General features: G+C 42.5%; 1 protein-coding gene across 1 annotated transcript in view; it reads left to right on the top strand.

Annotated features, from left to right (window-relative positions):
* Positions 1-25,695, top strand: part of LOC124033733 (E3 ubiquitin-protein ligase NEDD4-like) — a 47,831-nt gene extending 22,136 nt beyond the window's left edge. Inside the window, 25 exon segments of the mRNA XM_046345943.1 lie at positions 12,171-12,221; positions 12,693-12,754; positions 13,131-13,227; positions 13,811-13,974; positions 14,125-14,248; positions 14,824-14,895; positions 14,897-14,983; positions 15,466-15,555; positions 15,836-15,955; positions 17,650-17,853; positions 19,619-19,696; positions 19,851-19,905; positions 19,995-20,053; positions 20,272-20,337; positions 20,577-20,806; positions 21,010-21,131; positions 21,405-21,475; positions 21,609-21,704; positions 21,845-21,918; positions 22,146-22,206; positions 22,302-22,361; positions 22,458-22,565; positions 23,027-23,123; positions 23,302-23,374; positions 23,470-25,695. Of these exon segments, the coding sequence (XP_046201899.1) occupies positions 12,171-12,221; positions 12,693-12,754; positions 13,131-13,227; positions 13,811-13,974; positions 14,125-14,248; positions 14,824-14,895; positions 14,897-14,983; positions 15,466-15,555; positions 15,836-15,955; positions 17,650-17,853; positions 19,619-19,696; positions 19,851-19,905; positions 19,995-20,053; positions 20,272-20,337; positions 20,577-20,806; positions 21,010-21,131; positions 21,405-21,475; positions 21,609-21,704; positions 21,845-21,918; positions 22,146-22,206; positions 22,302-22,361; positions 22,458-22,565; positions 23,027-23,123; positions 23,302-23,374; positions 23,470-23,572 (2,424 nt within the window). The 3' untranslated portion in view covers positions 23,573-25,695.
* The last annotated feature ends 1,982 nt before the right edge of the window (positions 25,696-27,677 follow it).

The raw sequence follows: 27,677 nt of genomic DNA, 5'->3' as shown, positions 1-27,677 counted from the left end.
GGAAGGTTATGAGTAATATAGTCTAGTACTTTCACATTTTGGATGGACTGTTTACTGCTCTGTTTGTGTAGAGGCCTTCCATACATTTGGTTTTAAAAACCAGTTCAGACATTGTCAGACAAGAAATATACATTTAGAAACACTATACCTTTTTGAAGTGGACTAAATTGTTGTTTATTCATTCGACCATTTAAAAAAACAAGCACACATACAACTTGAAAAAGCCATACACAGAATGGCAGTGAAATAATAAAACAAAAACAGAAAAGAACATCTATCATCATTCCAGTTACATCATAAATGTTATTCATATGGGCATAGAAGACATCAAACATACTTTTACTTTATTTTTAAAGCTGCCCAGAGAGGATGTTGTTTTTATGGGCAGAGGCAACTCATTCCATTCTGAGGCTCCAGTATAGAAGAAAGTACCTTTCCCAGCATTACTCCTGAACCTGTATAAGCACATATCAGCAACACCTGATCTGGTGCTGTGATTGTGTACATCCCTAACATGAGGAAAGTCATCACTTAGATATCTGGGCGCATGACCATAAATACTCCTGTAAACCAAACCTAGTCCAATCTGGGACACCCTAGCCTCAACAGGCAGCCAGTTTAGTTCCTGAAAGCAGCTCCTGCCTATGTGAGTATGTGGAATCACCTTCAATACTACCCTGATCAGCTTATTCTGGGCTATCTGGAGCTTCCCCTTCATAAGTTTAGATAAGCCCCCAAACCAGGAAGTACTAGCAAAGTCAAAATGGCATTGAATAAGGGCAGTAGCTAGCACTTTCATGGAGTCCTTATCAAGCAGCTTGGACTTTCTAGCCAAAAACATAGTCCTGGCGTTAACCTTCCCTAGCACTTTATTGGCCATGCTCACACCTCCCAAGCTTCCATCAAGGATACATACCAAGTAGCTAACAGAGGTTTTAGTAGTCAGCACCTCACCCCCTAACTCAGCTGTGATTTCAGATGACCTACACAATTTAGATCTGGATCCAAAAATAATTGCTTCAGTTTTCCCCAAGTGAAGAGAGAGCTTATTACCTCCAAGCTGTTTGTTAATGTTAGAAAGCTCTGTGCTAAGTATGCTCTCCAACACAGTTTTACCTTTGTGAGACACAAGAAGTGTAGAGTCATCCGCATAAAGAAAAAGACCGCAAAAACAAGCATGTTTCATATCATTAATATACAATAAAAACCGCAGAGGCCCAAGCACGCTCCCCTGCGGAACGCCACAAATCATTGTGAACCATTAACCTCTACTACTTGCTCCCTTCCTGATAAATAGGACTTTACCCAGCCTAGAGGGATACTGCTTAACCCCAGTGCCTCCAGTTTGGAGATTAGGAGACAGTAGTTAACTGTATCAAATGCCTTCTGTAGGTCAAGCAGTACCATTCCACACAGATTTCCCTCATCAATCTCTTTCCTGATGAAGTCAGTCAAGTAAAGTAGACATGAATCAGTGGAGTATGTTTTTCTAAAACCTGACTGAAAATCATACATTAGACCCTGTTTGTTAACATATTCATACATTTGCTCATGTACAACTCTCCATGATCTTTGATGTTACGGAGGATAGATACAGGCCTATAATTCCCAGGGTCAGATTTAATCCCCTTCTTATACAGAGGTATAACTTTAGCTTGTTTCATGTCCCTGGGAAAGGTACCTTGTTCATGAGAGAGATTAAAGATATGCGTAGTACAAGGGCCAATTTGCTCAGCAGAATCTATAAGAAACCGTGCAGGAATATTATCCAGGTCTGTGGCTTTGGAGTATTTAAGCTCTTCCAGCATACTGACTATTTTGGCTGTTTCTACCTTTGCAAAAGAAAATGAGTTTGGCTGAACCCCTAACTCTACATTATACTTCTTGACTTGGTTGCTTCCATACAAACCAGAACTGGTGGGCAGCTTGCTAACCAGCTTGCTGCCAACAGAAGTAAAAAATAAAAGTTGAATTAATTGTCAACCTCTACTTTTTCATATACCATCTCCCACTTGATGTTCAGTCCAATACAGTTTGTTTGTTTTTGGTAGTACAACTACAGCATAGTTACTTAAATGATTTTCAAAGCTTTTTAGGGTAATTTGTGTTCTCAATTATTTTCTCAGCAAAGTAACCCCTCTTAGCTTTATCCATCCTGCTCTGTGCTTCATTTCTGTGATGTTTATATAGGACAAAATCACGCTGCTCTTGAGAGTTCTTTACATTTTTTTAAAGTCCTTATTCCTTGCTAGGATAGATTCTAGAATTCCATGATTAAACCAAGGGCTAGATCTCTGCTTTACCCTGACCCGTCTAATGGGAACCATCACATTGGGCGGCAGGGTAGCCTATTGGTTAGAGCGTTGGACTAGTAACCGGAAGGTTGCAAGTTCAAATCCCCGAGCTGACAAGGAACAAATCTGTCGTTCTGCCCCTGAACAAGGCAGTTAACCCACTGTTTGTAGGCCGTCATTGAAAATAAGAATTTGTTCTTAACTGACTTGCCTAGTTAAATAAAGGTAAAATAAAAATAAAATAAAACATTCACCACATCAAGGGAATCTACATTTAAAGACTTCCCAGGCACCGTCTACCCCTACAGGTGACCAATCAATTTTACCCACTTCCTCCCTAAACTTTTCAACACAGTATTTTTTGAGTCCTCTGATTCTAACGGACACTTACATAATATATCTTTAAAAAGCCTCCTTGTGCAAAATGTAATAAAATTATCACTGATTCCATATACTATTACTCTACTCTGCAATATTTTAGATTATTTTAGATTTATCAGACACCAATATTAAGTCAATCATACTTTGCACTGTTTCACATATCCCGTGGGATCTTTTATCATTTGGGTCAGAGCAAGTAATCTACAAAAGTGCATAAATACATTGTTGGTTGGGCTATTCTCTTTGCAGACATCAGTATTGAAATCCCCTAACAAAATAATTTCCTTCAACAGGAGGAAATATGAACTTTGCACATATGAACATTGTTTCATCTCATCAGTTATAATTGTTTTATCCTTTATGTATACCATTAAATGCTGAGAAATTTTAATGACTGGTCAATTGGTGTGTATTTGAGCCTAGCTCGGTAATAGCAATAACAAACATTCATGTTTTACATTTTTGAGTGAAGAAATCCGAGCTCTTACTTGACAGTTTGAAAATGACCCATTTTAAAATCCAGACTTATTTCACCAGCTGGAAACCGTTAAAAAAATGTTTTTATTCCAACAACAAAATCTCTGTTGGCCTACTTTTGCCTGCCTTTTTGTCTGGTGGCTTTGAATCCATCATACACATACACTTCCTCTCTTTTTGAATACAATCACAATGCCGTATATCCAATATTTGGAAATAGAAATAATGATGATGACTTCGTAAAGATTTGCAAACTTGCGAAAATAACATTATCATTGCTATGACCTAGTCAGAAATACACTATGTACAAAAGTATTTGGACACACCTTCAAATTACTGGATTCGGCTATTTCAGCCACAGCCATTAAATCGAGCACACAGCCATGCGATCTCCACAGACAAACATTGGAAGTATATGGCCTTACTGAAGAGCTCAGTGTCTTTCAACGTGGCACCGTCATAGGATGCCACCTTTCCAACAAGTCAGGACGTCAAGTTTCTGCCCTGCTAGAGTTGCCCCAGTCAATTGTAAGTGCTGTTATTGTGAAGTGGAAACATCTAGGTGCAACAATGGCTCAGCCGCGAAGTGGTAGGGCACGCAAGCTCACATAATGTGAATGCTGAAGCGCACAGCGCGGAAAAATTGTCTGTCCTCGGTTGCAACACTCGCTACCGAGTTCCCAACTGCCTCTGGAAGCAACGTCAGCACAAGAACTGTTCGTCGGGAGCTTCATGAAATGGGTTTCCATGAGCAATGCCAAGCGTCGACTGGAATGGTGTCAAGCTCACCGCCATTGAACTCTGGAGCAGTGGAAATGCGTTCTCTGGTGTGATGAATCACACTTCACCGTCTGGCAGTCCGACGGATTTGGCGGATGCCAGGAGAACGCTACCTGCCCGTATGCATAGTCCTAGCTGTAAAGTTTGGTGGAGAAGGAATAATGTTCTGGAGATGTTTTTTTATGGTTCGGGCCCCTTAGTTCCAGTGAAGGGAGATCTTAACCCTACAGCATACAATAACGTTCTAGATTATTCTGTACTTCCAACTTTGTGGCAACAGTTTGGAGAAGGCCCTTTCCTGTTTCAGCATGACAATGCCCCCGTGCACAAAGCAAAGTCCATACACAAATGGTTTGTCGATCGGTGTGGAAGAACTTGACTGGCATGCACAGAGCTCTGACCTCAATCCCATCGAACACCTTTGGGATGAATTGGAACGCCGACTTCGAGCCAGGATTAATCGCCCAACATCAGTGCCTGACCTCACTAATGCTCTTGTTTTATTTAAAAAAAAAATAATAATAATAATCACCTTTGACCATGTAGGCCAGTTGAGAACAAGTTCTCATTTACAACTGTGACTTGGCCAGGATAAAAAATAAAATAAAAGCAGTGTGACAAAAACAACAGTTACATATAAACAAACATATAGTCAATAACTCAATAGAAAAATCTTTGTACGGTGTGTGCAAATTTAAAAGAGTAGGGAGGTAAGGCAATATAGGCCATAGAGGTGAAATAATTACAATTTAGCATGAACACTGGAGTGAAAGATGTGCAGATGATGATGTGCAAGTTGAGATACTGGGGTGCAAAAGGATAAATAATATGGGGTTGAGGTAGTTGGGTGTGCTATTTACAGATTGGTGTGTACAGGTACAGTGATCGGTAAGCTGCACTGACAGCTGATGTTTAAAGTTAGAGAGGGGGTTCCAGTCATTGGCAGCAGAGACCTGGAAGGCAGCCAAAGGAAGTGTTGGCTTTGGGGATGACCAGTGGAATATTCCTGCTGGAGTGCGTGCTACGGGTGGGTGTTGCTATGGTGACCAGTGAGCTGAGAAGGCGGGGCTTACCCTAGCAAAGACTTATAGATGACCTGGAGCCAGTGGGTTTGGCGACGAATATGTAGTGAGGACAAGCCAACGAGAGCATACAGGTCGCAGTGGTGGGTAGTATATGGGGCTTTGATGACAAAACGGATGGCACTGTGATAGACTACATCCAGTTTGCTGAGTAGTTTTGGAGGCTGTTTTGTAAATGACATCGCTGAAGTCAAGGATCGGTAGGATAGTCAGTTTTACAAGGGTATGTTTGGCAGCATGAGTGAAGGAGGCTTTGTTTGTTGTTGTCCACATATTCAGAACCGTCCAGAGGAGTGATGCTTGTCGGACTGGCGGGTGCAGGCAACAATTGGTTGAAGAGCGTGAATTTAGTTTTACTTTCATTTAAAAGCAGTTGGAGGCCATTGATGGAGTGTTTTATGGCATTGAAGCTCATTTGGAGGTTGAAGCTAGGGGGCATTATTTTTATTTTTGGAAAAATAAAGTAAATGGCCTATTTCTCAGGACCAGATGCTAGAATATGCATATAATTGACAGCTTAGGATAGAAAAGTTTCCAAAACTGTAAAAATATTATCTGTGAGTATGACAGAACTGATATTTCAGGCAAAAGCCTAAGAAAAATCCAATCAGGAAGTGACTCATATTTTGAAACCGTAGTGTTCCTATGCATCCCTATTGGCAATTGAAAGGGATATCAAACAGATTCCTTTTTCTACGTATTCCCTAAGGTGTCTACAGCCTTTAGATGTAGTTTCACGCCTTTATGTTGAAGAATGAGCGTAAAGGACCACATTGCGTAAGTGGCCAGCTGAGGGCTCTGAGTGATTCTTGCATTAAAAGAAAGAGTTAGCCATTTTTCCTCTCGGTCCTACTGAAAAGCCAATTGTCCCGGTTGATATATTATCGAATAGATATTCCAAAAACACCTTGAGGATTGATTATTAAAAAAAAACATTTTCCATGTTTCTGTCGATATTATGGATATAATTTGAAATTCTTTTCGGCATTGTCGTGACCGCTATTTCCGGTGGATTTCTCAACATAACGTGACAAACAAACAGAGGTATTTTGGGTATAAAAATATCTTTATGGAACAAAAGGAACATTTGCTGTCTAACTGCGAGTCAGTGTAAACATCCGAAGATCATCAAAGGTAAACGGTTAATTTGATTGCTTTTCTGATTTTCGTGACCAAGCTTCCTGCTGCTAGCTGGACATAATACTATGCTAGGCTATCGATAAACTTACACAAATGCTTGTCTTGCTTTGGCTGTAAAGCATCATTTCAAAATCTGAGATAGGACAGGGTGATTAACAAAAGGCTACGCCGTGTTTCGCTATATTTCACTTGTGATTTCATGAATATGAATATTTTCTAGTAATATTATTTGGCCGTTGCGCTATGCTAATTAGTGTAGTTGATGACAATTCTCCAGGATCCGGGATGGGTAGTTCCAAGATTAACCGGGATGGAAATTTCAGGATTTTTGGTGGCCTTCCTAAGCCATGATTCAGACACGGCTAGGACATCAGGGTTGGCGGAGTGTACTAAAGCAGTGAATAAAACAAACTTAGGGAGGAGGCTTCTGATGTTAACATGCATAAATCCAAGGCTTTTCCAGTTACAGAAGTCAAAAAATGAGTGGCTGGGGAGTGGTGCTGGGGGCTGCAGAGCCTGGGTTAACCTCTTCATCACCAGAGGAAGAGAGGATGGGTAGGATAAGGGTATGGCTAAAGGCTATAAGAACTGGTCGTCTAGTGTGTTCGGAACAGAGAGTAAAAGGAGCAGATTTCTGGGTGCGGAAGAATAGATTTAAAGGTATAATGTACAGACAAGGGTATGGTAGGATGTGAGTACAGTGGAGGTAAACTAAAGGCATTGACTGACGAAGAGAGAGGTTTTGTCTCTAGAGGCCCCAGTTAAGCCAGGTTAGGTCACAGCATGTGTGGGGGATGGAACAAAAGGGCTATCGAAGGCATATTGGGCAGGTGAAATAAGACAATTACTAACCAAAATCGCAATAGACGAGGCATGTGTAGCCGACTGATCATAGGGTCCAATGAGTAGCACTCGATGAGTCAGGGAGCCAATTCCGTAGTCGCTGCTACGCTAGGCGAGCTGGAGACACGGCGATTCAGACAGCCAGCGGGCCGGGGCTAACAGATGGGCATCTGGCGACGTCGCAACGGAAGATCCTGTTGAAACTACCTCGGACAGTTACGACAGACTAGTCGCGTTGCATTGGCAGGGCCCCGTGTCAGCAGTAAAGGGTCCAGGCCAATTGGCAAAGAGGTTTTGTAGCCCAAGAATTGGCTGGTGGATCTCTTTGGCTAGCCAGGAGATGGGCCTAGCTCGAGGCTAGCTCGAGGCTAACTGGTGCTTGCTTCGGGACTGAATGTAAGCAAGTCACCACAGCGATGTTCCAACATCTGGTGGAAAACCTTCCCAGAAGAGTGGAGGCTATTATAGCATTAAGGGGGGGGGGGCAACTCCATATTATCAAATCAAATGTTATTAGTCACATGCGCCGAATACAACAGGTAGACCTTACAGTGAAATGCTTACTTGCGAGACCCTAACCAGCAATGCAGTTTTAAAAAAATACGGATACGAAATATAAGTAACAAGTCATTAAAGAGCAGCAGTAAAATTACAATAGCGAGACTATATATGGGGGTAGCAGTACAGAGTCAATGTGCGGGGGCACCAGTAAATTGAGGTAATATGTACATGTAGGGAGAGATAAAAAATTTAAGTTATGCATAGATAATAACAGAGTAGGAGCAGTGTAAAAGAGGGGGGGGGGGGTAATGCATAAAGTCTGCGTAGCTATTTGATTAGGTGTTCAGGAGTCTTATGGCTTGGGGGTAGAAGCTGTTTAGAATCCTCTTGGACCTAGACTTGGCGCTCTGGTACCGCTTGCCGTGCGGTAGCAGAGAGAATAGTCTATGACTCGGTGGCTGGAGTCTTTGACCATTTTTAGGGGCTTCCTCTGACACCGCCTGGTGGCAGGAAGCTTGGCCCTGGTGATGTACTGGGCCGTACGCACTACCCTCTGTAGTGCTTTGCGGTCAGAGGCCGAGCAGTTGCCATACCAGGCAGTGATGCAACCAGTCTCAGGATGCTCTCGATGGTGCAGCTGTAAAATATTTTGAGGATCTGAGGACCCACGCTAGTTCTTCTCAGTCTCTTGAGGGAAAATAGGTTTTGTTGTGCCCTGTTAACGACTGTCTTGGTGTGCTTGGACTGTGTTAGTTTGTTAGTAATGTGGACACCAAGGAACTTGAAGCTCTCAACCTGCTCCAGTGCAGCCCGTTTATGAGAATGGGGACGTGCTCGGTCCTCTGTTTTTCCTGTAGTCCACAATCATTTCCTTTGTCTTGATCACATTGAGGGAGAGGTTGTTGTCCTGGCACCCCACGGCCAGGTCTCTGATCTCCTCCCTATAGGCTTTCTTGTTGTTGGTGATCAGGCCTACCAATGTGTCGTCTGCAAACTTAATGATGGTGTTGGATTCGTGCCTGGTCGCGCAGTCATGAGTGAACAGTGAGTACAGGAGGGGACTGGGCACGCACCCCTGAGGGACCCCTGTGTTGAGGATCGGCGTTACCACCTGGGGGCGGCCCGTCAGGAAATCCATGATCCAGTTGCAGAGGGAGATGTTTAGTCCCAGGGTCCTTAGCTTATTGATGAGCTTTGAGGGCACTATGGTGTTGAATGCTGAGCTGTAGTCAATGAACAGCATTCTCACATAGGTATTCCTTTTGTTCAGGTGGGAAAGGGCAGTGTGGAGTGCAATAGAGATTGCATCATCTGTGGATCTTTTGGGTCGGTATGCAAATTGGAGTGGGTCTAGGGTTTCTGGGATAATGGTGTTGATGTGTGCCATGACCAGCCTTTCAAAGCACTTTATGACTTCAGACATGAGTGCTACGCATCGGTAATAATTTAGGCAGGTTACCTTAGTGTTCTTGGGCACGGGCACTATGGTGGTCTTCTTAAAGCATGTTGGTATTACAGCCTTCTGGAACAGCTGGTGCTTTCATGTGTCAGTGTTATTTGCCTCGAAGCGAGCGTAGAAGTAGTTTAGCTCATCTGGTAGGCTTGTCACTGTGTAGATTTCAACTGTGCTTCCCTTTTGTAGTCTGTAATGGTTTGCAAGCCCGGCCACATCCGACGAGCGCCAGAGCCAGTGTAGTATGATTCGATCTTAGTCCTGTATTGACGCTTTGTCTGTTTGATGGTTCGTCGGTGGGCATAGCAGGATTTCTTATAAGCTTCCAGGTTAGAGTCCCGCTCCTTGAAAGTGGCAGCTCTAGCCTTTAGCTCAGTGTGGATGTTGCCTGTAATCCATGGCTTCTGGTTGGGGTATGTACATACGGTCACTGTGGGGACAACGTCATCGATGCACTTACTGATGAAGCCAGTGACTGATATGGTGTACCATCAGAGGAATCCCGGAACATATTCCAGTCTGTGCTAGCAAAACAGTCCTGTAGTGTAGCATTTGTTTCATCTGATCACTTTTTTTATTCATCTAGTCACTGGTGCTTCCTGCTTTAATTTTTGCTTGTAAGCAGAAATCAGGAGGATAGAATTATGGATTTGCCAAATAGATGGCGAGGAAGAGCTTTGTATGCGTCTGTGTGTGGAGTAAAGGTGGTCCAGATTTTTATTTATACAAATTTTTAAACTTTTCTTTTTTCCCCCCTCTGGTTGCACATTTAACATGCTGAAATAAATTTTTTAAAACTGATTCCAGTTTCCCTGCATTCAAGTCATCGATTTTATTCTCCAAAGATTGCACGTTTGCTAGCAGAATGAAAGGAAGTGGGGGTTTATTCGATCGCCTACGAATTCTCAGAAGGCAGCCCGCCCTCTGGCCCCTTTTTCTCTGCCTCATCTTCACACAAATCACAGGGATCTGGGCCTGTTACCGAGAAAGCAGTATGTAGTCCCCGTCGGGCTCATCAGACTCGTTAAAGGGGGAAAACGATTCTCCCAGTCTGTGGTGAGTAATCGCAGTCCTGATGTTCAGAAGTTATTTTCGGTCATAAGAGACTGTAGCAGCAACATTATGTACAAAATAAGTTACAAACAACACAAATAAAAAAACACAATCGGTTGTGGACACGTAAAACATCTGCCTTCTTCTCTGGGACCATTTTACTCAGTTAATGCCCATAATTTTGGAATGAGATGTTCCATGAGCAGGTGTCCACATACGTTTGGTCTGTAGTGCAGTTAAAGCCTTTTTGGGATTGGGTTGATAGATTTACATGGACATTAAGTTTATTTCCACCAGAAACCATTCTTGCTCCCATACACCTCTGACTTGATCAATCACACACTCCATTCTTGGTCATTTTGATATGGCTGGTTTGACAGTTCTTTGAGTGATGTTAGAAAGCATGTGATTAATCCTTTAATGAGTCCCCTCTGTGATGTTCCTGAGAGAATGTCACGAGATCAGAGTAGCAAATTCTCAGGCTGTACATTGTGTCCCTCAACATGGACTCTCCAAAGCCTGCTTGTCTTGGCTTCACTGCCAAAGAAAGGCATGGGGAAGGAATGAGAGGAGGAGGGGCACAGTCTATATCCATTCAATTGAACCGTCTCCATACTATTGCTGGGCAGTTTGATGTGCCGAGGGTGTTTATTTGGTCATGAAGCCGACCCGCACAACACTGTGTTTTCAGTTGTTGTTGATGTTGGAAGGTGGGTGATGTATGTTGCATAGGAACATTTTACAGTAACTGCGTTATAACAGTGGTCACATTGGAGCCTGTCTCTAGAGACGTCACTCAGTCAGAATCACCTTTTCTAGAAAGGACACTGCTCCACAACTACATATTAAGACGTCTAATGCTCTATACTGTGGCCTGATAACCCCTGAATTATTCAATCCACATGTCTAATACAGTGGTTTCAAACCTTGGGGTGGGCTCCCCTGAAATTGAAATTGGGTCCCCTGAGAAAATGGGTGTAAAATGCAACCTTTTAGTGTCAGCCACTTACAATAAAATTTAACACTATTAGAATGCAATTTCATGTAATTATGTGTTGGGACAGCTTGCGGGATGTAAAATTGAGTGAATATGAATACACACCATTAAAGGGATACTTTGTGATTTTGGCAATGAAGCCCTTTACCTTTATTTTTTTAATTGAACCTTTATTGAGCTAGGCAAGTCAGTTAAGAACAAATTCTTATTTACAATGACATCCTAGGAACAGTGGGTTAACTGCCTTGTTCAGGGGCAGAACATCCTTGTCAGCTTGGGGATTCGATCTAGCAGCCAACCAACTCGGTTACTGGCCCAACGCTCCAACCACTAGGCTACCTGCCACCCCTTTTGTCTCTGTATCCAGTATAAAGGAATTTAGAGGTAGTTTCGTGAGCCAATGCCAACTAGCATTAGCGCAATTACTGGAAGTCTTATGGTATATGCTAGCACTGCAGTTACATAGACTTCCAGTCATTGTGCAAACACTAGTTAGCAATTGCACTAACGTTTGTCAGCAACTTCCTTCAAACTGCATGCAGAGACATACAAATGCTATCCATGAGTTCATCTGACTCTGAGGAAGCCGATAAAGGGCTTCTTTGTCAGAATCCTGAAGTTTCACTTTAACTAGATATAATTTTTCCAAGTGGGGTCATCTGCATTTTCTAATGTCAATTCGGGATTGTGTGCAGTGCCATTTTTCGAACGCCTTGTCTAATAAGACTATGTGTATAATGTGCCAATGAATACATTTACAACTAAATCATCCATGAGGGCTGATGGCACATAATGTAGTGGTGCTGTAAAGGTGACTGTGTCATGGAAAATTATTATCTATCTAGGCCAGTCATGTGGTGTGTGTGTGTGTGTGTGTGTGTGTGTGTGTGTGTGTGTGTGTGTGTGTGTGTGTGTGTGTGTGTGTGTGTGTGTGTGTGTGTGTGTGTGTGTGTGTGTGTGTGTGTGTGTGTGTGTGTGTGTGTGTGTGTGTGTGTGTGTGTGTGTGTGTGTGTGTGTGTGACTCATACCTTTTGCGCTTGAGCTGTGTGTGTGTGCGTGCGAGTCCGCAAACATGCCCGATACATTGTAACCACTCCCTTTTTTGATGGACTCTCATGAATGACTACTGTACATGACTCCCCATTACAATCTCTTATATCCTTCCACAGACACGTGATGACTTTCTGGGGCAGGTGGATGTACCATTACACCAGATACCGGTGAGTCAAGTGCAAGGAAATAGTATATTTAGCACTTGCATAATGTATGTGGAAACCAATTCTCCTAAATCAACATGTTTCCAATTCCATGTCTAAAGGAGTAGGATAGTCTCTGCTGTTTGGTGTTCCATGTTCTCCTTTAGATATAATTTGTCGGAGATCTGTACACTTTACATAGTTACTTATCTTCACCAATGAACTGTCATAGGCGCACTCATGTAAACATAAACACCCTCATGTCAGAGTCCTTTCCACAACATTGTCCATAGTTATGGAATTACAGTCCTCCATGTTTGTTACCTTTGCCTTCCTTTTCATAGCATTTACAGCAGACCTACCTCACTGTCTACTGTCTATACAGGACTTGTTTACTGTTGATATACAGTTACTGCATGCGTAGATGTTATACAGCAAATATCTTTATAGAGCATTTCAACTGTTTAAATACTTTTTATTTATTTTTTATTTCAGACAGAAAATCCTAACATTGAAAGGCCATACACATTCAAGGATTTTCTACTTCACCCGAGAAGGTTGGCATTATTTCATGATTATTCAAGCCGCTTATCCTTCCTGGTTTAACATGGATTTACTTTGTGACATTTTCCTTGACATTTTTATCACATTCAGTCTTGGCATTGCATAAATTAACCTGTTTCATTCCAGTGAGTTTGCCTTTCTTTCCTGAGGTGTATAAATTAAGCTCAAATAGCTACATAAAGTACATATTGATTTTGCCTTGGAGAAAGCTCAATTTCATATTTGAGTCAGTCACAATGATAGATTGTTGGAATGACATTTGTGTGTCTGATATTTGATACACCTAAGAGGCTCACATTACTGTTATTTAGAAGGTGCACTGTTTTCCATGTATTTTTTGTTAAGTGTTTAGTTTTTGTTTTGATGCAGTCACAAATCCAGGGTCAAAGGTCATCTCCGTCTGAAGATGACCTACCTACCCAAAAACAACTCAGAGGATGCTGCAGAACAGACTGAAGACATGGATGTAAGACCGCCACCCACCCAACCAACCTGCCCCCTGTCCTCCTGCCCTCTTTGCCCCCTGACCCCCTGAAATTGAATATTCCCACGCCGTCACCCCCCCTCCTCCTTTGAATATACAGTGTCTAATCTACGTGCCTTGGCTGTTGCTCAGCCGGCGTGCTTCAGTATATACATGTAACAGCATATTAGTGCTCAGAGCCAGGAGAAAAGACACCAGGCTCGTTTTACCAGTGTCAAGCCAAGATGGCTGATTGCCTGCCATCTCCATCCTGATAGTTATTGATAAAACCAGCCAGTCATCATTCTTGAACATGCTTAATGTAAGCAGTGGCTAGGAACACCATGTCCAAAAGGCCAATCTATATTTGTCTCACCATGGGTCCAGGGCCTTTGATGAATATGCTGACATCTTCCTTAGAATGATTTGAAGCCAAACTTCAGTAAAGTATGAGTCCCTATGCTTGCCACTGAATTTTCTGAGTAGTGGCCAAGACATTGTTTGACTTGAACAAACATGTAGAGGATTTGGGCAATGTTGACATCTGCATGTGCCATGTTGTGTAACAGTTGTTTTTGTTGTGCAGCCTAGTTGGGAGTTTTTAGAGGGCCAGGACATGTCCGGTCCCAGGCACAACCACCTGCTGCCTGCAATGCCCCCTGGCTGGGAGGAGAGGCAGGACAACCTGGGCAGGACCTACTATGTCAACCACGAAACCAGGACCACACAGTGGCACAGGCCCATAGTACAGTAAGTCTGGGGTTCTCCTGTCATGTCTTTATTCTGACAGCTTGAACTTAATCTAGCGCCATTTTAACAGTTTGGTACTATTGGAATACAGTAACACCTGGTTGGTCAAGAGATGAGAAGTTGACTGAGTGTGTGTGTTTCCCTATGTAGAGACAGCCAGGTAGAGGCAGAGCAGAGGCAGAACATCCACATGGAGGCGCAGCACGCCTTCACCGCCCGCAGGCAGATCTCCGACCAAGAGGACTCCAACGACAGACAACAAGAGTCAACTGAGGTTATTTTCAAGTCGAAATTCAATCAATGTATTGAAAAATTCACATTTAAAGTTAAATGTCACTTTAAATTCAAATGTAATTACAGTTATTCTCCTGAGTTTGATATTGAATTGGAGATGAGATTCTGTTATATCTTTTTGTGGTCTCTGGTATGATTATGAAACAACTGTTCGTGGTGTGCTGTCCAACTATACGACCTACCTAAGATATATAGGCCCAGACCTATAAGGACCATATCTTACGACCATGTTTTCTGGTCCTAGCCCCTCTCTTTAGAGGCTGCTAACTGAGCAAATGACTAAATGTCAGGATAGTTCAGAGTGACCCTTAACAAGATCAAGTTCACGATCAGAGTGTTCCTCGAAGACCCCCGCCCCCCCCAAAAAAAAGATTGCCCTACTGAAATCATATCACATGTCAGTTTTCTGTAATAACGTCACTCTGTGGCAGAACATGCAGGTCAGAACTGTTTTCTTAGCTCACAACCAGATGAGAAGACAATGACTTAACACTATCAAGACATCCTTCAGAACAGATGGTAAACTCTTCATGTGTCTTGTTTCCTCTGCTCCAGAGTTGGGAAATCATAACAGAGGATGAGTCCACCTTGTACAACAGCCAGCGCTCCCCCCCTCCACCCCACTCCCCCCCTCGAGTTTCACTCCTTCTGTGACGAGCTCAGTCGCCTCCAGGCCTTGGGTGCCACATCCGGCAACCGACGTACCTCCCTCCAGGTGAATAATTTACTGGCCAGCGCTAACCGGACTCCCGTTACCAATCGGCCGACACCCAAAGCCAGACTGGGGATATGCTTCCTGAACAGGGTCCTTCCACAGTTCTAAGAAGGGACTGAAAACACACTGTGTTATAATAACACAGCTGTAATCAGTCTCTCCAGTATTTCGCTGGGACTTGTTGTGATATTCAAAAATGATAGATTTTGCTACATCAATTCTAACATTTTACATGGCAATATGCAACGTTTTTATCTGTGTGGCTTGATTGAACCATATTTTACAGTAAATGGGCACTGCTGATTGGTTGAAATTGCAAGCCCTTGCATAATATTAAAGAAATGTAATGCAATTGCGGTATCCTTGAGGGACTTCAACATTTTAGTATTAGACAGGTATTAGTGCCTGTCTAGAGCTGGAGAATATGTGCCTAACACGTGTATGGGTAATGACTGTAGTTTCTGTCGTCTTGCTCTCTTCAGCTGCAGGGCCCTTCCAGTCATTCAAGTCACTCCAGTCGCAGAGGCAGTGCCCAGACTCTGACAGTAGAGGAGCACCCTGTTCATCCTGTGGTGTGTGTTACGTTCCCCGAATCCCCTGTGCCCACACACCACAGCACAGGGAAGCACAACACTCATGTATTACAGCAATATTTGTGGGAAAGGGTCATCTGAGCTCAGCTTCAGCATGTAAGTGTGGCTTCCATAGTTTCCCCAGATGATGTAAGGACAGTGAGAATGCAGTCATCAGGTTTGAGCATGTAGCTCAGTGATTCAGAGGAAGTTATTGTTCTGTTTACTTGAGGTATTGTTGTATGGATTGTTTGATGCCTCTCTCTCTGTTGTTCAATAGTTGTTAGCAACCTCAGCGGGGCTGCCTCCAGGCTGGGAGGAGAAGCAGGATAGTAAGAGCAGACCCTACTACGTCAATCACAACAGCAGGATAACCACTTGGACACGGCCACTCATCCAGGTAGGCTGCATTGCTCATTTTGCTCTCACTTTCTCTCAAACCACAGTGCACTAAAGAAGTTTTCAAAGTCATGTGAAAAGACAATCAGGACCCACTTAACTTGTGTAGATACAGTGCCATTGGAAAGTATTCAAACCCCTTGACTTTTTCCACATTTTGTTACGTTACAGCCTTATTCTAAAAATGATTAAATCGTTTTTTTCCCTCATCAATCGACACACAATACCCCATAATGACAAAGCAAAAAAACGGTTTCTATAAACTTTTGCCAATTGATATAAAAAAAATATACAAAAAATATTACATTTACATAAGTATTCAGAACCCTTACTCAGTACTTTGTTGAAGCACCTTTGGCAGCGATTACAGCATTGAGTACTCTTGGGTATGACGCAACAAGCTTGGCACACCTATATTGGGGAGTTTCTCCCATTCTCTGCAGATGCTCTCAAGCTCTGTCAGGTTGGATGGGGAGTGTCACTGCAAAGCTATTTTCAGGTCTTTCAAGATATGTTCGATCGGGTTCATGTCCAGGCTCTGGCTGTTCCACTCAAGGACATTCAGAGACTTGTCCTGAAGCTCTGTGTTGTCTTGCCTGTGTTTTTAGGGTCGTTGTTCCAGTCTGGGGTCCTGAGCGCTCTGGAGCAGGTTTTCATCAAGGATCTCTCTGAGCTTTGCGCCGTTCATCTTTGCCTCGATCCTGACTAGTCTCCCATTCCTTGCCACTGAAACACATCCACACAGCATGATGCTGCCACCACCATGCTTCACCGTAGGGATGGTGCCAGGTTTCCTCCAGACGTGACGCTTGGCATTCAGGCCATTCAATCTTGGTTTCATCAGACCAGAGACTCTTGTTTCTCATGGTCTGGGAGTCTTTAGGTGCCTTTTGGCAAACTCCAAGCGGGCTGTCATGTGCCTTTTACTGAAGAGTGGCTTCTGTCTGGCCACTCAACAAGAAAGGCCTGATTGGTGGAATCCGTCTGGAAGTTTCTCCCATCTCCACAGAGGAACTCTAGAGCTCTGTCAGTGACCATCAAGGCCCTTCTCCTCTGACTGCTCAATTTGGCCGGGCGGCCAGCTCTAGGAAGAGTCTTGGTGGTTCCAAACATCTTCCTTTTAAGAATGATGGAGGCCACTGTGGTCTTGGGGACCTTCAATGCTGCAGAAATGTTTTGGTATCCTTCCCCAAATCTGTGCCTCAGTACAATCCTCTGTCTGTGCTCTACAGACAATTCCTTCGACCTCATGGCTTGGTTTTTGCTTTGACGTGCACTGTCAACTGTGGAGCCTTTTATATAGACAGGTGTGTGCCTTTCCAAATAATGTCCAATCAATTGAATTTACCACAGGTGGACTCCAAGTTGTAGAAACATGGAGTCAAGGATATTCAATGGAAATGGGATGCACCTGAGCTCAATTTTGAGTCTCATAGCAAAGGGTCTAAATACTTATGTAAAAAAGGTATTTCTGTTTTCACTTCATCATTATGGGGTATTTTGTGTAGATTGCTGAGGATAATTTTGTATTTAATCCATTTTAGAATACGGCTGTAACGTAACAAAATGTGGAAAAGGTCAAAGGGTCTGAATACTTTCCGAAAGCATTGTAGATATTGTTGATGTAGAATCCAATTCACCCTCCTATTGAGTATATCAATAGTGTTAATCTTAGTCTCTCCTTCCATGGTTCAGATAACCTCAGACGCAGCAGCCCAGGCTGTTCTGTCCCAGAACGCCACTGTGTACCAGCCCCCCATGCTCTCTCCTGAGGGTTCCCCCCAGCACTCCCCCGGCTCACAGAGGGAGTGTGGCTTCATGCCTGCTGGCTGGGAGGTCCGCAATGCCCCCAACGGAAAACCCTTCTTCATCGACCACAACACTAAGACCACTTCCTGGGTGAGAAAGCAAGCACCTGCATACCACCACTCTTAAAAGGACATGCAGTACCAGTCAAAAGTTTGGACACTTACTCATTAAAGGGTTTTTCTTTATTTGTACTATTTTCTACATTGTAGAATAATAACGAAGATGTCAAAACTATGAAATATCACACATGGAATCATGTAGTAAGTCGCTCTGGATAAGAGCGTCTGCTAAGTGACTTAAATGTAAATGTAAATGTAGTAACCAAAAAAGTGTTAAACCAATAAAAATATATTTTATATTAGAGATTCTTCAAAGTAGCCACCCTTTGCCTTGATGAGGCACACTCTTAGCATTCTCTCAACCAGCTTCATGAGGAATGCTTTTCCAACAGTCTTGAAGGAGCGCATATGCTGAGCACTTGTTGACTACTTTTCCTTGACTCTGCGGTCCAACTCATCCCAAACCATCTCAATTGGGTTGAGGTCGGGTGATTGTGGATGAAAGGTCATCTGATACAGCACTTCATCACTCTCCTTCGTTAAATAACCCTTACACAGTCTGGGGGTGTGTTTTGGGTCATTATCCTGTTGAAAAACAAATGATAATCCCACTAAGCGCAAACCAGATGGGATGGCAAATTGCTGCAGAATGCTGTGGTGGCCATGGTAACCTTGAGTTCTAAATAAATCACTGACAGTGTCCCCAGCAAAGCACCATCACACCTCCTCCATGCATCACGATGGGAACCACGCATGCAGAGACCATCCGTTCACCTCCGTGTCTCACAAAGACAGCAAAAATCTCAAATTTGGACTCATCAGACTAAAGGACAAATTTCCACCGGTCTAATGTCCATTGCTCGTGTTTCTTGGCCCAAGCAAGTCTCTTCTTCTTATTGGTGTCCTTGAGTAGTGGTTTCTTTGCAGCAATTCGACCATGAAGATCTGATTCACGTAGTCTCCTCTGAACAGTTGATGTTGAGGATGTGTCTGTTACGTGGACTTTATTTGGGCTGTAATTTGAGTGTGTTAACTCTAAGGTAACTCTGGTTCTTCCTTTCCTCTGGCGGTCCTCATGAGAGCCAGTTTTAGCATAGCGCTTGATGGTTTGAAATAGCTTTCAAAGTTCTTGATATTTTCTGAATTGATTGACCTTCATGTCTTAAAGTAATGATGGCGTGTCGATTCTCTTTGTTTATTTGAGCTGTTCTTGCCATAATATGGGCTTGGAATTTACCAAATAGGACTATCTTCTGTAACCACCCCTACTTTGTCACAACACAACTGATTGTCTCAAACACATTTAAGAAGTTCCACAAATTAACTTTTACCAAGGCACACCTGTTAATTGAAATGCATTCCAGGTGACTACATCATGGAGCTAGTTGAGAGAATGCCAAGAGTGTGCAAATCTGTCATCAAGGCAAAGGGTGGCTACTTTGAAGAATCTCAAATATATATATATTTTAAATTATTTGTTTTACACTTTTTTTGGTTACTACATGATTCCATATGTGTTATTTCATAGTTGTGATGTCTTCACTATTATTCTACAATGTAGAAAATAGTACAAATAAGGAAAAACCCTTGAATGAGTAGGTGTGTCCAAACTTTTGACTGGTGTCGTTTTTCTTGATCAGGTCACATGATCAATAAATACCCCCAGGCCCTACCTATAGGGTCTAGTCACGCATCATCATGGCCAGAATGACCAGTTATCCACTGGACAATACTGCCATTCTCACTGCTCCTTCCTGTTTGTGTGACTTATTTCCTTTTTATCTGGCTGTGAACAGGAAGACCCCAGGTTGAAGATTCCTGTGCACATGAGGAGGAGACCTTCGCTAGACCCAACTGACCTCGGGCCAATGCCGGTAAGCTTTACAATGATATCATATCCAATAGCATTCTAAGAAGGCAATTAGCAGCCCAGTGTCATGAGCCTCTTAAAGTTGAAAGTTGCTGAGTGAATGGTTTGATTTTAAGGGGGAAATTATGTGAGTAATGTTTGTGCTACCCTTATCTTAGCCTGGCTGGGAGGAGAGGGTCCACAGTGATGGGAGGATATTCTACATAGATCACAGTATGTATGACATGTACTACAATTTGTCAAAATGAGTGAAAAATGCATATGCCGACTACCAATGCTGAATAAATCTGATGTATTTTCAGACACGAAGAACACACAATGGGATGACCCCAGACTGCAGAATTCAGCCATAACTGGACCAGTAAGTATAGATGATATTTTCTTTTTAAATAATAGTAATTTAAAGCTATAGTTAGAGATTTTTATTTATTAGATTCCGGTAGAGTAATTTTAGGAATGCAATATGGCCCATTCTCTTTTTGGAGTCAGGTTCTCCAGGTTGGCCATAAAACCGAATAATTCATCATGTGTTCATAATTGATTTCCGGTCATTGGATCTCCTATCCTTGTCTATTCTAGGCTGTGCCTTACTCCAGAGACTATAAACAGAAGTATGAATACTTCCGGAAGAAGCTGAAGAAACCGGTGAGCAATGTTTTTACCAAGACAGGGAATCATTGTAATTACTGAAGGCCCTATGCTCTTAATGTTCTGTTATTACAGCTAAACCTCACAAATAGGTCAGATATACAGCATATTCACACTGTAAAAGCCTATCTTATCTTTCTCTCAATCATCCTCGCAATATCTTCTATGACATTTAGTCCAGCTACATCCCCTGACCTGATGTCCACTCACTCAGCATGCTCTATCTCCAATTCCAGGCTGACATCCCCAACCGCTTTGAGATGAAGCTCAGGCGGAACACCGTGCTAGAGGACTCCTACAGACGAATCCTGTCAATCAAGAGGGCCGACTTCCTGAAGGCGCGGCTGTGGGTGGAGTTTGAGGGAGAGAAGGGCTTGGATTACGGGGGCGTGGCCAGGGAGTGGTTCTTCCTAATCTCCAAGGAGATGTTCAACCCCTATTATGGGCTGTTTGAGTATTCTGCCACGTGAGTCTCTATTTGAATGTGTTAGAATTCAATTTTCAGGCAAGGAAAAATGGAACAGGCCCTTAATGGAGCTGTTAGTGAATAACATCTCTGATAGCATTATGAATTATTTTAATGATGGGATATGTTCTGGAATGGATCAGAGAAGGATTTGGATGACTTTAGAGCTGTGTTAAGTTTCTCCTCTGCATGTTCTGGGGCAGGGACAACTACACTCTGCAGATCAACCCCAACTCAGGCCTCTGCAATGAGGACCACCTGTCCTACTTCAAGTTCATTGGCCGTGTGGCAGGCATGGCTGTCTACCATGGAAAGCTGCTTGACGGTGAGTCTCACTGCTGGTGATTTCACTCATGTGTCTGTTAAAAGTTCATTAATTCGTATAATAGTAGTGTGAGTGAGTGAGTGAGTGAGTGAGTGAGTGAGTGAGTGAGTGAGTGAGTGAGTGAGTGAGTGAGTGAGTGAGTGAGTGAGTGAGTGAGGGAGTGAGGGAGTGAGGGAGTGAGGGAGGTGAGAGAAACTAAGAGCTGAGGACTGCTCTATGCTAGGGCCACAAGGATTAGGAGTGTTGCACAGATCCTGACATGTTTTTTTCTAGCCTTCTTCATCAGGCCTTTCTACAAGATGATGTTGCAGAAGCCCATTACTCTACAGGACATGGAGTCTGTGGTAGGTACCTAATACTATCTAGATTACTCTCACATCTTCCCATCACCTAATCAGATAGTAGAGACGCGATACATCTATAACAGCAGTGTTTCACCATTAGTGGTAATGGTGTTTTTGTGTGTTGTTATTTCAGGACAGTGAGTACTTCAACTCCCTGAAGTGGATATTGGAGAATGACCCGATAGACCTGGATCTGAGGTTCACCATAGACGAAGAGCTCTTTGGACAGGTGGGACCTGCTTCCTATTTGTTGTTTGGCTCAAGTATTTTCTGTTCTATCTTGTGCCTATTGACTGAAGGGGTTTTAAAATCGATGCTAAGTGGTACTCTGGCATCAGTCATGCTGACATCACATTTCCTCCCATTTAGACACACCAGCATGAGCTGAAGCCAGGAGGATCTGAAATAGTAGTCACCGATGACAACAAGAAGGAATACATCCAGTAAGCACCAGAGCCCTCTGCTGGTAGAAAGAGCAAAAACGCCTCATACTCACTGCCATGTAGTGCTGTTCAGCTGGTTACCTGTAGGTGACCCACAAGTCACATATTTGATGGGTTTGCAAATGGACAATGAAACCACCACCCACCACATGTCTGCATCATTAGATAAATTAGAAATTATTAGGGCTTTTGAATGCTTCCATTTCAAAATAAACAATTTTTTTCAGTCTTGTCATGCAGTGGAGGTTCGTGAACAGGATACTGAAGCAGATGACCGCATTCAAGGAGGTAAACACTAGGTTTTATTGAGATGTTTTGATTGAGTTATGATAAGATTGAAAGAAACGGTTGACTTATTGCGTGTTTCCTCTCTCTTGTCTTAGGGATTCTATGAGTTGATACCCCAGGATCTCATCAAGATCTTTGACGAGAATGAGCTGGAGGTGGGTCTCATTCCTATCATTCTGAGATGTATGCATGACTGAGAGCCTATCTTTCCAGATCGTTGAGTGATGTTCTGTCTGGGTTTTTTTCTCTAGCTCCTGATGTGTGGCCTGGGAGACGTGGATGTGAACGACTGGAGGGAGAACACCAAGTACAAGAATGGCTACTGTCCCAACCAGCCTGTCATCCTGTGGTTCTGGAAGGTAAGAGGATACTCCACCACTAGAGCAGAAGCCTCTGGATTCTAGAGTGTTTTTTTTTAGGGATGCACGGTTTATTGGTTACGATATCGGTATCGGACGATAATTGGTTAAAAAATATTATGTCGACATCTGTCTGATGTGGAGACAAAGGACAATGATGGGGACTGAAATGTATCCGCTATTTGTGGCGGAGACAAACTGAGCGGTCTGTGGCATTTCTTTTAAGGTGGTCAGTGCAACTTAAAGAAAAACTCATCCTATGAATTTGGCTTTAGCGTCCAAATGGTTTGAGCTATTAGCTATTATTAGCACATTCCTGAAAGTGAAAACTCCCAGGAACACATTGGATATCGCTAAATATCTGATATCAGCCCAGAATTTCCACATCGGTGCAGCCTTAGTTTTTGGGTGAATTCTCAATATTCATTACAGCTATTTGAATGATATTTTGTCATTCTCAGACTGTTCTGCTGATGGATGCAGAGAAGCGTATCCGCCTGTTGCAGTTTGTGACTGGCACCTCCCGGGTCCCAATGAATGGCTTTGCAGAGCTGTATGGTGAGTCCTCTTCTCTACTTCTCTGTATTAAGACTCGTTTGTATAATACAGGGTACATTCTAGGTATGTTTTTAACCATTTTGTCATTACATAGATTGATATGGATTCTGAGTTGTAACCAGAGGTGTTTGTATATGATTCTCTCCTCCTAATCTTGCTTTATGTTATGAAATCACAGGGTCTAACGGACCACAGCTGTTTACCATTGAGCAGTGGGGAACACGAGACAAACTACCTAGAGCCCACACATGGTGAGTAACTAACAATACAGCAGTTTGGCTAATAGTCCTACCTGGTTACTGCAACAAATGTGCATTTGAATTTTGTTTTGTGTTACCGTCTTCAGCTTCAACCGGCTGGATCTGCCTCCCTATGAGTCGTTTGAGGAGCTGAGGGAGAAGCTACACATCGCCATAGAGAATGCACAAGGCTTTGATGGAGTGGATTAGGGGAGTGTGTGGCCTATGGCGCAGATGTTAAAATGGCAGTTACTGCCAGTGAACTGAGGGCTAGCACCAAGTTTTGTGCTGTAGTTCTGTTTAATGCTGATAAAACACACAATATTCAGGTCCAGACCTGACCTGCCAACCGCCTGAGAAGATGAGGAACAATCACAGACGGCAAAGTCTTTGGTACTCCTCTCTCCTGCACAGTGGAAGGGATGGATGATGAGTGAAAATCACTTCTTAAATCACTCTTGGTCTGTGAAGTTTACAAATAGTTTTTTTGTGTCTCATAAATATGTATGTATACTTCAACCAGATCTGTATACAATTTATCAAATGCATTATATCATACAGATATTACTGTTCATCTACGATAAATATTCTATCATGAGGAGATTGACATTGGACTTCGATATACATTACCGTATATACACTGGTGTCGAAAGCGTTCCACAGGGATGCTGGCCCATGACTCCAATGCTTCCCACAGTTGTGTCAAGTTGGCTGAATGTCTTTTGAGTGGTGGACCACGGCAAACTTGAGTGTGAAAAACCAAGCAGTGTTGCAGTTATTGACACAAACCGGTGCGCCTGGCACCTACAACAATACCACGTTCAAAGGCACATAAATATTTTGTTTTGCCCATTCACCTTATGAATGGCACACAGACACAATCCATGTATCAAGGCTTAAAAATCCTTAACCTGTCTCCTCCTCTTCATCTACACTGATTTGAAGTGGATTTAACAAGTGACATCAATAAGGGATGATAGCTTTCAGCTGGATTCACCTAGTCAGTCTATGTCATGGAAAGAGCAGGTGTTCCTAATGTTTTTTTTTTTTTTACAATCACAAAGTATGTGTCTGAGCAATGGACAGTGAATGCACCTTTTGTATAGCTTACTGGGGATAACACAGAACTGACGACTCCACATTAGACTCCATTGAAAAACCATGTTGCCATTGCGCTCTCATTCTTGCACACACACTTGCAAAATATGTTTCCTCTGCTGATTTTTTAAAATTCAGTGATGGATGTATTATTTTTTTATTCCGCTATTCCAGGGCTCTCAACCCTGTTCCTGGAGCGCTACCCTTCTGTAGGTTTTCACCTCCAACCCCAGTTGTAACTAATTAATATAATCAGGAGCGCTGGATTAGGGTTGGACTGAACCTACAGGACAATAGGTCTCCAGAAACAGGGTTGGAGAGCCCTGCTCTATTCATGGGTGTTGTAGAGCAGTATAATACTCTATTTTTAGTACATGTATTTTTTTCAAATTGCTCTATGTAATAACTCTATTGAATTAATATCAAGAAATTGATAGTATCAATTCTCAAAGATTTCTGCGAATGTCTTTTTTAGCCTTTGATTATCTTGAGGGAATTGACCGTACATATGCAGTGGTGTGCTCTATCAAAGAATGTATTGTATGAATGGTACAAAACATGTTTACACTATCTGGTATGTTTACAGATTGTTGAAGGAAAATATGTTTATTTTTATTTATCTTAAATCAAAATGTTATAGTTGTGCTTTTATAAGGTAAAGCACTTTGTTAAAATAGTTATAAAAGTCTTAGTGTCTTGATCTTTGCCAAACTATCAATTTCAGAATGCATACGTTGAGTATGATTTCATGCTAAAATCCTCTGCTTTTAAGTGCACATTTGACTTGAGTACATTTGAATTGCCATGGAAGAAAAAAGCACATTTCATTTCACTGGTAATTAAGACTTACATTACAAATGAAGGCATTGTAATTTATCATAGAATTTGATCATCCCAATCTTTGACATGCTCTTATCCTTTAGTTGAATGGATCTATTGTTAACATCCGATACTCTATCATTCATTATTTTAAGAGATACTTAATTTATATATTGTGTCAAATGTAATTCTGACAACTAAGTGGATTTTCTATTATTGCTTTAATGAAATAAAACTTCTGTATCTTGTTGAAAACAACATGTTTTGATTGCATGCCAAAGTAAATGGCAACATATTTAGAAAATCGAATCGATTGAAAATGCCACCTAATCTTCTTTCATATTATTCTGAACAAAAATATAAACACAACATGTAAAATGTTGGTCCCATGAGCTGAAATAAAAGATCCCAGAAATTAGCCAGATGCACAAAAAAGCTTATTTCTCTCAAATATTGGACACAAATATGTTTACATCCCTGTTAATGAGCATTTCTCCTTTGCCAAGATTATCCATCCACCTGACAGGTGTGGCATATCAAGAAGACGATTAAACAGCTTGATCATTACACAGGTGTACCTTGTGCTGGGGACAATAAAAGGCCACTCTAAAATGTGCAGTTTTGTCACAACACATTGCCACCGATGTCTCAAGTTTTGAGGGACCGTGCGATTGGCATGCTGACTGTAGGAATGTCCACCAGAGTTGTTACCAGAGAATGTAATGTTCATTTCTCTACTGCCTCCAACGCCATTTTAGAGAATTTGGCAGTAGGTTCAACCAGCCTCACCACGTGTAACCCATGCCAGCCCAGGACTTCCACATCCGACTTCTCACCTGCAGGATCATCTGAGACTAGTCACCTGGACAGTTGATGGAACTGAGGAGTATGTATGTCTAATAAAGCCCTTTGGTGGGGAAAAACATTCTGATTGGCTGCGCCCCTGCCCAGTTCTCAAGACATGCAGCTCTTTACTATTCAGTATGTGTCATATGCTCTTTAAGTCAACTGCAATAAGCACTTTTTTTGTTATATACCTTTAAAAAATAGCTTTTTCCCGTCATCACCGGGATACAGAGGTTTTGTTTGACCACAATGAACACTGCCTACATATTGGCTGTGTTCGAGCGCATCAAATCAGTGATGTAGTGTTAGTCAATTTGGACTGATTCTAACACTAACTTCATGCACACATCCCAGGTCAACCACAAACCTAACTCTAACCCTAGCTTCATGTCCACCATCCAGATCCACCCTCAACCAAAACCCTAACTCTAACCCTAGCTTCATGTCCACATCAAAGTTCAACCCTCAACCAAAACCCTAACCCTAGCTTCATGTCCACCATCCAGATCAACCCTCAATCAAAACCCTAGCTTCATGTCCACATCCCAGTTCAACCCTAGCCTCAACCACAACACTAACCGTAGCTTCATGTCCACAATCCAGATCAACCTTCAAACAAAACCCTAACTCTAACCCTGGCTTCATGTCCACATCCCCAAATAAGTGAATGGAAGTCTTCCCCTCTAAAGCAGGCAGGGCTCATTCATACGATTCAGCTTAACCACAACTGTTCTGTTTTCCCCAAAGTGCTGGCTAAAGACCAACACCCCCAGGCTGAAGGGTCAGGTGGTAGGTCACACACAATTCAGGCCAGCCTTTTGGATGCTGCTGGGGTCAGTGAGGATGGGTCTGTATGGAAGCAGGATAACACTGGGCTTGTCCAATAGCAGAAGGCCTTGGATGTGCCGGATACCCCCCAACCCCCTTTTAACCTATTGATCTGGCCCCAGAGCTCGACCTCCATCCATGTGCAGTTCTATCTTCACTCCACCCCCTAACAGTGTTGTGTTGGCAGGTGCCCAAAACCAATTCCTAATCGAACATCCTCGAGACCCCCCCCCCCTTCCCATGTGAGGGGTCACCATAAATGAGGCTGTATATTCACTTTCACATTTTATGTAAGTGCAGGTTAGCCTGGGCCACAAACAAACATCTTTCTAATACAATGATTTGTTAGGACAGTACTGTAGTATATCTCTACGCAGCCTACTGGGTGTTATCGTGATGGATCACGTGGTTGTAGTAATATTACATAAGAGGATCATAGTGTGTCCGCAATGATTGTTCAGACCAACCAACAATATTAGGCTAAGTGATTTTAGAGTTATTACAGTCATAAGGCACTATACATTGTAAATCAATGTGAGTTCAAAATGAGCAGATCTTAAATTCGATTTTTTTTTCAATGAAGAATCATAAGTCCTTGTACTTGCATTTTAACTTGAAATATTTCACAAGTTCAGTTATATTTCCTAAAATAGTTCTGTATCACCACTTTTACACCTTACCTTTCATCCATTTTCTCTTTGTTGAAGTGCACACCTTGATCCTT

The sequence above is a fragment of the Oncorhynchus gorbuscha genome, linkage group LG04, assembly GCF_021184085.1.
Source record: "Oncorhynchus gorbuscha isolate QuinsamMale2020 ecotype Even-year linkage group LG04, OgorEven_v1.0, whole genome shotgun sequence".
Lineage (NCBI taxonomy): Eukaryota > Metazoa > Chordata > Actinopteri > Salmoniformes > Salmonidae > Oncorhynchus > Oncorhynchus gorbuscha.
The sequence above is the reverse complement of the archived record's forward strand: the minus strand, read 5'-3'. Positions and strand labels throughout refer to the sequence as shown.